Raw genomic sequence first — 12,086 nt, forward strand, 5'->3', positions numbered from 1 at the left:
AGAAAGGAGAGGGTTTGGGGTATGATGGAGCCCCAGGTTGCCAGGCCTGGTGCTGGCAGGGAAGGAGAGCACAGGATGGGAACTTGAGGGAGCTGGGAGCCTTAGGTTCTGCTGGGCCTGCTCTTTGGGCTTCCGGGAAGGGAGAGGGGCTGGGAATGTGGTGTGTGGCTCAGAGCAGGGAGCTGGAGAAGGCCCTGGGCTGCCTCGGAGGGGAAGAGCCGGCAAGGGCGGAGCGGCTCTGAGAAGGCAGAGGGGCGACCTCTCTACCCTGTGCCTGAGGGAGTGGCCTGAAGGTGCTGAAGCTGGCCACAGCCTGAGGACAGGAACATGAACTGTAGGCACTTTGAAAATACCTGCTTCCTAAAATGCCCGTCTCAGTTGTTAACATCCTTCAAAACAAATGGCATCTCCCCGCCCCCAGCTCTGTTCAGAGACAGAGCCCACTGTGGACCGGACCCCTGCTTCTTCGTCCTCCACACTGTCCATGCCACAGAGCCTGGCCTCGTCCCTCCTCTCTCATAGGCCTCTCCTGACCACCAAGTCCCCTCGCTCTCGCCTTCTTCCCACTCACCGCCTCTCCTGGACATTCCCCATATTCTGCTGCGTTTCCTGAGCCAGGCCAGAGTAGGCTCAGTGCACCTTGGCTGATGACAGCAGGCACGGATGAATGAACAAGTGAGTGAACGAGTAAATGAACGCATGAGTGAGTGAATGAATGGCCTGGTGTACCCTGCCTCTTTCCAGACACAAAGTTCCTTTTCCTTACTCCTAATGCCCATCACATTGGACTGCATGTATATGGCGATCTCTTAAATTTATTGTTGACTGAGGTGAGGGCTATAAAAGATATATCAGACCATTTCAATTGTTTTAATCTTTAGAATTTCCCATAACCTTAATACCGCCAGCCACCTCCTGGGTTACAGTCTGATGCTGCTCAGGTGGAGGCAGAGCTGACCCTGGTGGAACAGCTAGGTCCTCTTGTTACTAAGCTACTAAGTTAGTGCTAACCCCAGGGAGCAAACCACGCCCAGCATTTTGTGTCCATTGTCTTTTAAGATGTGGTCACCTTCCCTACTTCATGTACAAGGAGACGCCGACTTGGTTTAAGCAACTTGCCCAAGACTGCAGATCCAGGAGGTGACATGGCCGTGACTGGAACCAGGTCCACAGCACCAAAGTCCTTCTCAACCATCAAGCCCTGCCACCAAGTCCCTATTTGTATCAATAGGAGTGCGCCCCCTGCTGAAAGACAATTGGAAACAGCAGTCCTATTGATGGCAGGACCTGGAATTCAGTAGGCAAGCAATAGATAGCTGTAGAATGAATAATGACAGGCAACAAGAATGAGTTAAAATTTGTGACCAAGCGTGACCAGCCCAACTTCCTGGGTGGCAGAGAAATGCTGCTGAGGATGTACCTCAGGTTAAGGCCCAGCTCTGTCACTTAGCAAGCTGAATGGCCATGAGAAAAATGACTTAAATTCTCCGAACTCTGGTTTCTGGGCTTGTAGAACTGAACCTAGCACTGAGAATAAACTAGTGTTACCATGTGAAGTGGATAGCACAGCATGCGACATGTGGAAGGGGCCGGATTGGATCCGACTTGGTACGTATGAATAGTGCATTCTATTCCAGTGTGGTGGCCTTCTCCCTGAAGTCCCCTGTGCCATGTGTGTGTCCCAGCTCTTGTGTCTCAGTTTGCTCCCTGTCCCTTGTTAGGCCCAGTGCTTCTTGTCAGCCTTACCTCCTGGGATCTGCGAGAGGATGAAGCCATCGCAGCAGGCGTCGTGTTCACAGGCAAGAAGACAGAAAAGGTGAGCATCGGTCAGGTTGGCTCCAGAGGCTGAGAACACCACGGGGTTGTACAATCCAGAGAGTGAGTTTCGGAAACCAGTGGGCTCGAAGGTTTTCTGGCCTGCCGTGGTGAATTCTTGACCTGAGGAAAGGCAGAAAAAAGATGCAAAAGACCTCAAAACACTGTGGAGCTGAGCAGAGCTTGATAATTGCAAACAACGGTCTGCTGCATTGGCCCGAGCAGAGGATAGACCAGGACCCAAAGCTGCTGGACTTAACTATGTGACAGGGGTGGAGACAGCCGAGGGCTCTGTCCTAGACTCAGAAGACCTGGACAGATGGCCCTCACATCTAAGAAAGTCTGGAGGCTCGTCTACAAAACTGGCCTTTATTATTATTATTATTATTATTATTATTATTATTATTATTGCCAGAAATAGCGACTAAGCTCTAAATATACCCGGAGACACTGTGCCCTGCTTCCCCTGCATGCTCCAAGTCCATTTCCACTGGCCTGCTCTGGTTGCTGTGACATAAATCAGTCTGAACACATGGCAGACAGAGAAGCTGGGCCAGCTCTAGTTTTGTGTCCCTTCTTGGGAGGCGCTGGAATCCCGGTGTCCCATTTCACTTTCACCGAGCCCTGGACCCCCTCTGAAATGATCTCACTGCTGCATTAGTCCTTTCATGGATTGGTGACTGTTCGCTCACACCTGCAGCCACATTGCAAACACAAACCCTTGTCACGCAGAGGCTGTCAGTGATGAGTTAAGGCAGTGATGGCGAACCTTTTAGAGCTCTCAATGGTAACAAGCAGCCCGCTGCAGCACGCATGCCATAGGTTCGCCACCACTGAGTTAGGAGATGTGCCGGTGCCAAGGTCTCCTCATGACAGTGCAGTCCTGGACATAGACCGGGCCGGGGAGATGGTTCAGACTGGGGGGACAGCCGGCCCGGATGCACTGGGTGGCAAGATGCTGCCTCTTTCTAGGCCTCGTCAGTGTGATGCATGGTTGGGCTAGGCAAACTGATGCACTCGCTGACACCCATTTCCCCTGATTCTGAAAGATCACACATATTCTCCAGGACCGAGGCCCACAGCCATTACAGGAGAGCAAATGGCACTGGGCTACGGATGAAGCTCTGAATCTGTTCCCATCTTCACGACCGCCCTCCAGGCCACTTAAGGTGAAGGGCGCGATTGACATAACTAGTTGCCTTGGGTGCCGAGGACTGTTCAGAAAATGCGTGCTTTCCTCCTTGGCTGTGACATGTTATTCCCATTTTACAGAAAAGAGACTGAGCTTCCAGTAACCCTGGGAGGCTGTTGCTGATCAGAGACTGGGGTAAGGGAGGCAGGAGCCTGGAGCCTGGGCTTCTCTCTCCAGCTTGCCAGGGGCCAGAGTGGGGTTGCGGCGTGGCCCTGCTGGAAACAGAAGTCCAGAACAAAACAAAAGGAAGCGCATTTCTGCCCTTGATTTATCTTGGCAACAAGGAGGTGTCTCAATTTCCTTATAATCTTCCCCCTAGCTTTACACTTCTAGAGATGAGAAGGAAAAGAAGAAAATAACAAACATTTAGAAAGACAATTGCACTTTTTAAAAGTGATAAAAGGCCAAATCATGGTTTTAAAGAACATTTCTAGTAGGGGTTACTTGTTTATTTTCATTTTTATTTTTTTAGAAAATAATCCCTATGCTTTGTTGTTTTTAAAGATGGATGGTAAAAATACTGTCATTAGAATAAACACTTGGGCTGAAATCTTAGTGATCTGTCATGGAGCAAAGAAACCTGAGCTCCAGCAGTCTCTGGTCCCCAAACACACTCTGAAGTCAAGACAGAGGTGTTGGGGACAGGAGGACTGGAGGGGAGATGTTTGTCCTCACCTTGGCTAAAGGCAGCTGTGGCAGCCAGCTGAGGTGGGGCCGGGCCAGGTCTCCACTTGCTGCCAGCTGCTCCCAGCACAAGTCTGAAGCTTCTGGGAGCCCAGACTACCTGCCCTGTGCTGTAGATTTCAGAGAATGACAGCCCCCTGCCCCTTTTTTCCAACCCCAGGTCCCAGTTCCAACCACCACTGACTGTCTTCTGCTCCACTGCTATAGCTCCAGCCATCAGGAAACTTATCAGCAAGAAAGAAATGGTCATAGAAATGTCCTACACTTTTGGAGTATTTGCCACACACCAATCCTTGAGCCCTTCCCATGGGTCACCTCACCCCTGCCTGATAGCCTCAGGCCCTATAGGACTCCTGCTTTACTGAGGAGGACAAGGAGGTTTAGAATGTCCAGGAACATGTCCAGGATCACACATCTGGCATGGAGCAAAGCTGAGGTTCATCCTACACAGGTGGCTCCCTCATCCTGGCTCTTGAACCCTAAACCTCAGGAAAGTGAAGGCCGGGAGCAAGGGCTGCAGGAGGAGCCACAAACCACAGGCCAGGACCAAACTCCATATTGCTGGCCACTCCATGGCCCTGACGGGCAGGAGTAGGAGGCCAACAGGGCAGGGGAGGGCAGGGCAGGGCAGAAGAGCACAGCCCATGGAATTCTGAGAAGGCTTGTGCTCATCCCCACATGTCACCCACGGCCAGGCCAGAGGGCTGCCCTGCGGTGAGTGGGGCAAGAGGATGCAGTCACACCGCGATTTAAGTCCAGCTCCTCAGATGACTAACAGAATGACTGTGAGGTCAAGGATGTTCTGCTCTCCTTTTGGCCTTCTTGGAAGAGTTGCTGTGAAGGTGAAATAAAAAGCTGAATAGAAAAGTGAGCTGTGAACTCTAACATACTAACTTCTTGCTACTCAAAGTGTGGTCCCATACCAGAAGCGTCCTCAGAGAGATTATTAGAAATGCCAGATCTCAGCTTTACCCCACGAACTGGCTCAGAATCAGTAGTTCCCTAGCCCTCCAGTAATGCATAGGTGCCTCACCCAGAGCGGTCCCCCGAGCACAGGGCATGGAAGAGGATGAAGCCCTCTGAGGTTCGGACTGGCTGGGAAGAGGTCTGGCAATGTCAGGGAGGGTGGGGAAGGAGAGGCTGCAGGAATCAGAGGGCCGGAGTGGGGGACAGCTGCAGAGAGCTGAGCCCAGGCCCTGCTAGGACACCAGCATTACAGGTGGCATCAGGGGCTGACATGAGGCCCCACAGGTTGGACTTGCTGAGTTCTGCCAGGATCCTCCGCATCTGGGTTCTGTCTGCATTGTGACTTAGAACCTCATTTGCAGCTGTAGGCTTGCATCCCACAGAAGGGGTTGAGGGCAGAATCAGAGAGCACAAATGAGCATGCTGTGAAACCCGCTGTAGCTGTTGGCAGACTGCTCTCTGCAAGAGGCTGTGGGACGAGCCTGCTGTAGCATGGATGTGAGAGGACTCGCTCTGGCATGGAGTCCAGTGACAGCGGTCTGCTCTCCCCAAACCCAGCCTGCTGGCAAACAGCTCCAGACACGACAAGGCCCCTGAGACATCCAGCTCCGCCGACCTACCCTTCTTCAAATACACAGCCAGAGATTCTTGATCACGGTTCTTCACTTTCACCTGGCACCTAAGGCTTCCAAAGTCAGTGACCTGCAAGCTCCCCAGAGTGTCTTGTTCCTGGAAACAGAAAGAATATACATCACCATTCTGTGATGTTTAGCCGTTCATTCAACACACATTTTTCAAACTAACCATAGCCAGGCACTGGAGCCACAAGATAAAAAGGGAATGATTCCTGCTTGTTAGTTTCTCCTGGTCTACTGGAGCAAACAGAGATGGAAGCAGTAAATCAGCCCAGCATGGGAGCTGCAAAGAGCCAGCCAATTAGAGAGGAGGCGATTACAGAGGAGGGGTGAATAGTTCTGTGGAGAAGCCGAACTTTAGAATGTTCCCCAAGAAAAGTAAATCTGGGTAAGGTTCTAATGTGTGAGTGAGAATGAGCTGGGTAGAAACAAAGGGGGATTTTAAGCAGAGGAAACACCAGACATGGACACCGCCATCCAGCAGATGTTTAGACAAGGTCCAGTGAGAGGAGGACTGAAGAGAAGTGAAGAGGCAGGAGCCAGCTCCTGGGAGAACATGGAGCCCCGTAGCTTCCACCCAGGAAAATGAGGAGCTCACACTTCCAGAGGTGTCGCATTCTTAGTTATCTCTGACCTTGCTTGGGGCTTATTTCGAGTAATTCTGCCCCGTGGGTATGCGGGATAAATTTGACTACTTCTGTTTGTGTTTTTAACCTGGTATTTTGCTCTCTCATTTTGGTTGTCAAACTTTGAATTTCCTGGGGAACCGTTGGAGAGAAAGGCAAAAGCACAGGCAATTGGAAGGCAACAGTCTGAGCTCTTCAGACAGCCTCAGCTCATGGGCCAGGTGATGGCCTAGGGGCAGCAGGAGGGCCTTGGAGAGCACAGCGGGAAGCTGCTGCAGACTGGAGTCGGGGCCCTTGGTCCTTCTGTGCCCATTCCCTGGTAGGGCAGGGGCAGCAGGAAGCCAGGAGGATGACTGGCCCAGGGGAGGCTAACCCCAATGCACAAGCGCTCCTGCAAAGAGTCCCCCTCCTATCCCACAGCCCAAACCTGGTCCAGAAGCAGCAAAGTTGCAAAGACGAAAGCAGAACCTGGGACTGCAGACCTGAGCGTGGGGCAGGGTGGGCTGACCAGTGATGACCAATATCCCAGTCCTTCCCTCACCCCTAGCAGTGCACTGCAAGCCCAGGGCCCTGGAGAGGAGCTTCATGATGCTCAGGAAGGGATTTCCCTCTAGGCCGAGTTGGGAAGGTGTGATGATGCTGACAGTAGTGATATGTGCAGTAATGATCACTGAGAACTTTCTCTGGCTGTTCTCTGAGATGTTCCACCTAAAAATGCATTCAGTCCTCACAGTGATCCTGTGACATGGATACCATTATTGTCCTTGTGGAAGATTTGAGGACTCCAAGGGACCAAGGACCTAAATAGCAACATACAAGTGCGTGGGTGTCCAAGGCACTAGTGTCTGCGAGGTTACAAAACTGTTGCAGATGTGCATGTCCTGAACTGAGGGCATGTGAAATGGATAACGCACATCTAGGACGTGAACTGCTATGCTACCACCGAAAAGATACAGACACAGATAACTCTCCTGAGGAAGTCAAGGTAGAAAGGAACACATAGGAGAAAACATTAGCATCAAAATAAAAACATTTATAAGTACATGGACACTTTCCGGAGGATTCGCACAGGCTTAGGAGTTAGAAAGTTAGGACGGGACACGTTTGCGTTTTATTGGAGACCTGTCTAGGGCTCAGAGAGGCAGACAGTGGTTGGGGCTGTGACAGTGACCTCATCCACGTGGGCCCACGCTGCTTGATGAAGCGAGCAGTGGGGACAGGAAGTGGATGATCAGTGCTGAGTCTCGTGTGATTCCCCAGGAAGTGATATACTCTGCCTCCACCTCTGCAGTCAGTCTCAGGCCTGGGGCAGCTTCAGTTCCCAAAGCCCCATCTCTCTGAAGAACAGGAGGCCATAAGATCAGCTGTGACCGTCTCACCCCATCGCCGCATCAGCCCTCACCGTGGCACCAGAGTGTGTCTGACATGGAACAGGCAGGAGCATCCCGCCACACCTCTCACCTGGGCGGAAGTGGTACAGGCGAAGCTGTCACTTGTCCAGCCGTAGAAATCACACATGCCCCCCAGCTCCGTGGTGAACACCGTGAAGAAGCTGCAGGCCTCATCCCCTGCGCAATCTGCAAACGCCCCATGAGGGACAGTCACCACTGGGCTTGGCGCGGTGGTGACAGAAAGGACAGACGGAGTCCTGCCCTGCCACACACCCGCACACACTCACAGCATACCCACACACACTGGGAGTCACAGTATGCAGGCCTTTTCTACTTCGCTGGCTTTCCTCTAGGAGGACCACGCCTGGTATCCACTGAGATCACATTGAGATCCACCATGTCTGCAGCTCTGCTCCTCACCCACCAGGCAGGCAGCTGAGGGGGCCTCCGGGGGGACGATATAGAATAATCCACATTTCTCATGACGAGTCTCCCCAAGATAAGAGGCCCCATTTCACCTTGCAGGCCCAGGGCCACTTTGCTCTAGCTGTACCACAGGCATGAAGCACAGTGCCCAGCACATAGAAGGCTCAGAGAGTTTGTTAAATAAACGAATGAGGTTATAATAGTTTCTTAAACTGAGCCATATTCTGCCGTGTAAAGTTCACGAATAATGATAGCTGCTAATAATTTACCAAGAACGGAAGATTTCGGTAAAAACGTGAGTTGACTGAAAAAGGAACATTTTCCAATGTGCAAGCACCACTGAGGGAGAGACGCCATTGGAGTGTCTGAGTACTATTCATACTGACTATGGCGCTCATGAGACGCAAATTTAGAGACCAAGGAACAAAGCTAAGAATTGGCAAGGTCACATGGTGATGTGGCAGAGTAGTCATTCAAGGGGCTTCCTACTCCAGGCCCTGTTTCCTCACCACATTTCCCCAGCTTCAGGCCAAGGGAGAGCCATGTATCCGGTGGCTGGGGTGTTTTCCTTTCCTCTGACAGGACAACACACAAATTGGAACCTCAGTTGTGAAGGTAGGGAGTGGACCTATGAGGATGGAACCCTGGGGGTGAACCCCAGCTGTGGAGGTGGTCCCTGGGGGCTCCTCTCAGTGCTGTATGGGTCCAGGGCCCTCATGAATTGGGCACTGAGAAGCAAATGCTGGGTCTTTCCATCCACACACCATCGGGCTCATTCAGAACCGGAGAAAGCAGTTCACTCGGGCTCACCTGTTTCTGGACCTAAAGCCCACCTTTACCTCAACTGTGTGTAAGCAGTCTCTGCTTCCGGCTCAGGGACAAGGCCAATCGGGACGGCAGGAAGAGTTCCGGATCAGTACTCTAGAATAGCACCGACCACTGCAGCTGGTCTGACCCAGACGCAGGGCTACTGCCCCGCCCCAGGCACAGTATCCTCTTCTGTCCTACAGTACTACGCCTCCCTCATACTCCCCATCGCACTGCCTGGACCTCTAGGGTCTTGGCTTTTTTACCTGGCCCCTTTCTCGCACCACAGTTTCCACCTCTCTCATTGCCATAAGTCCTTTGTTTTCCTTCCTCTTAAGGGGCCCTTCTACCTTCTGCAAAATCATCTTGATGTTTATTATGAGGTGTTCCATGCCAATCATATGTCAAAGTCCTGACCCCAGCACGTCTGAGTCTGACTAAATTCAAAGAGGTGACTCAGTGACAAGTGAGGTCATCAGGGAGGCCCTAATCCAATATGACCAGTGTCGTTCTAAGAAAAGGAGACTAGGACACAGACACAAGCACAGGGGAAAACCATGGGAAGACCTGGGAGAAGACAGCCGTCTACAAGCCAGGGAGATAACAGACCTTGCCCTCAGAATTTCAGCCTATTGAATTCTGGGCAAATACGTCTCACTGCCACCTGGTCTGTAGTACTTAGTGATGGCGGCCCAAGGACTCTATGCTGAATGCCTGAATTCCCACGGATCACAAGTACTTCCTGTCTGGCATGGCCCTCTTTCATTTGTCTGATAGGACACTATCTTGATAGACTCTCCTGACATGGTGGTCTTGCTCAACCATACCTATTCCTGTCACCACATTTCCATCACCGAGTTTATCCTAACTGCATAAACCATCTCCTGATTCTAACAGATGCACCTGTCCTCTCTGCTCACCTCGTTCTGTCGGACTCTGCATCCTCTCTTTCTTGCCTGTCTATCTCAAGCTGTGACACAGTGTGAGAGTCCACGCATGGATGTGAGTATAATGTTCCCTGTCAGGACAAATTACTGCCATAGCTATCAGGTGCGCTTCCTCGGCATGAGTTCCTCATGTCCACTCGTCCTCCGCTTGGTTCTGTTCCCCTAGACCAGTGATGGTGAACCTTTTAGAGCTTTCAATGTTGCAAACAGCCCACTGTGCCACAGGCTAACCACTACTGCCCTGGACCCTATGTATCCCATTCATTCTCCATTTTTTTCAGCTCCTTCTTCACATCCTGCACTGTGTTTGTGCTATAAACAGCATATGCTCATCAGAGCCAGAGCAGATATCCAAAATACACTTATGCTACAGTGCTAATTAACAACTAAACCACTTCATTACTGAAGGAGGCATAATGCAATAACAGTTGAGACTGTAGGCTTTATATCCACTAGCTTGACTCTGAATTGAAGGTCTGTCACTTGCTAGCTCTGTGTTATTGATCTTACACTCTCCCTGTAACTTGGGATGACAATGGCTACTTCATGGGTGGCTATAAGATTATGATATAGTCCGTGTAAAGACACATGCTCAGTAAATACTAGCTGTTATCACTACCTCTCTGACCTCATGGTTGCAATAGACAGATACATGCCCTAAGCCTCTCTATAACGAACTAAGTTTGTTTGTTTCTGTTCCCTAATATTTTGTATACTTCTTGCCGTTTAGTAGATGTGCTATAAACTCTGCAATGAAATCATGGATGGAATATACATGTTGAAAATTAATTGATTCACAGTGTTTTTGACAAACCACACTTTCTCATTATGGTTTTGATGGCTCACTTCCTTTTGTTTCCCCCGCATCTGCAGCAGATGTTTCTACACCGTTCCCCACATGCCCATTTCCCCAGTCCCCCTCACCTGGCAAGCACTGCATCAGTGGGGATTCAGAACCAGGAACTTTGGACCTGACTATCCCAGGAGCATCAGCATCAAAGATCACCTTCCATTCGGGAGCCTCCTCAAATTTCTGCATCACTGTAAATAAAGCAGACTTATAAAATCTGACCATGAAGGGTGCAGCGCGTCTACATGAGTATCAAGTAGAGCAACAAATGAAGTCAGGTCAGCCAACAAAACAGTCAGGAAATCACTTCCCATGAGCACCCTCTCATCACACAAACCAGAACAATTCCTAAGGAAAGGCGCTCCAGCATGCTGTCCATGTCTAATACTTATAGCTATAACTTACCTTGCCTACATCATTATCAGCAAATACTACAAAAATATTGACACTACGTTAAACCTTTCAGCTCATTTCTTCTCATTGTTATTGTTTTTCTCTATCTAAACTTTATTACTTTATCAAAATATTCCTTTCCATAAAACAACTTAAACTCTTTCTGACACAAGGTAAATTGTTTTTACAAAGAGAAATCAGATAATGTATGTATGGGTTTGTGTTAATCTGGAGATGTGTCATGTGGCTCAGGCATGTTCAAGACAATATTTGTTTAATTGATATATTAACATCTGCTTCTCTAGCTATCATCAACACACAGTTCTTGAGGCCCACTTGGTTGGAATCACATAGCCACTGCTCATGGAACTAGCCAAATGAGGAGGAAGAAAGATAGTTTGTCAAGACCATGTGACTTGGAACCATTCCTCACTAACTAAAGAAACATGGAGGATAATTTGAGGAATGAGATTCATCTTCCAACCCGCAAATGCCCAAGTGTGTTATTTGCAGGCCCCTGTCAAAAAGCAAGATTCATTAATAAGCCCCAAAGCACCTGAGTGTCAGTTCTTTGCAGATATAATTATAAACCTATATGTGATCACTCATTATACACATCTATCGCTTTATAAATGAGCCTACATCAAGACTGGCTTTCATCAAGTCAGTGCATTCATGTGTATTTAATGAAGAAGCAGTAAGTCTAAGTAGAAAATATATCGGGGCCATCCAAGGCAATCTTTTCTTAGCTTTCATAATAAAACCATAAAAATAAAAAATGTTTATTCTCATAGGATGAGGCTGGAAGAAGAAAGCATTAATATAGAAATGGCATGCTTTAAGCTTCAGAAATTTTGACGTAGGAAAGCATTCTAAGTTTACAAAGTGGTTCTTCCACTTTGATCACTGAAGTTGCTAAGTTCACAGGCTCAGCCTATACGGGGCCCTTCTGCTGCTGACTCCTCCTGTTGTATAATTTTTACATTCTGTGGTACCTTGTTTGGAACAGCTGAGCTTCAGTCCAGCAAATGCCATGATATATGCATAGGAGTCCCTAAGTCTGGGTTGCCATAGATCACATGATCAAACATTCTAGGAGAACAAACGATATTTAAAAGGTCTTTCAATTTCTAATTAATATCTGCTGAAATTGTAGTCAATGTAGCTCTTCATTTCAAGAATCTGCTGGTGTTCAGAAAAGGGACATTGATGGAGAATGTTCTTCCCTGAAGACCTTCAGAAAACAGTTTGGAAGAAGACAGCTGGAGCAATTCATCTTATCAACAAGTATCTACCTCTCTGGAAGAGAACAAGGAAGAAGCTACGGATCTAGCTCAGGAGAACCTACAGCCCA

At 49.3% G+C, this 12,086-nt stretch overlaps 1 protein-coding gene across 2 annotated transcripts in view; it reads right to left on the reverse strand.

Moving 5' to 3' along the window:
* Positions 1-12,086, reverse strand: part of Tg (thyroglobulin) — a 219,261-nt gene that overhangs the window by 159,977 nt on the left and 47,198 nt on the right. For both annotated transcript variants that reach the window (XM_087187454.1, XM_087187453.1), the window contains exons 23-26: positions 10,414-10,530; positions 7,380-7,495; positions 5,278-5,386; positions 1,747-1,938 (exon numbers count right to left, since the gene is read on the reverse strand). In XM_087187454.1, coding sequence (XP_087043580.1) covers positions 1,747-1,938; positions 5,278-5,386; positions 7,380-7,495; positions 10,414-10,530 — 534 coding nt within the window. The remainder of the gene's footprint in view (positions 1-1,746; positions 1,939-5,277; positions 5,387-7,379; positions 7,496-10,413; positions 10,531-12,086) is intronic.

Source organism: Heterocephalus glaber, unplaced genomic scaffold, assembly GCF_053883595.1.
Source record: "Heterocephalus glaber isolate CG9 unplaced genomic scaffold, H.glaber_assembly_v1.0 deba00000281, whole genome shotgun sequence".
NCBI lineage: Eukaryota > Metazoa > Chordata > Mammalia > Rodentia > Bathyergidae > Heterocephalus > Heterocephalus glaber.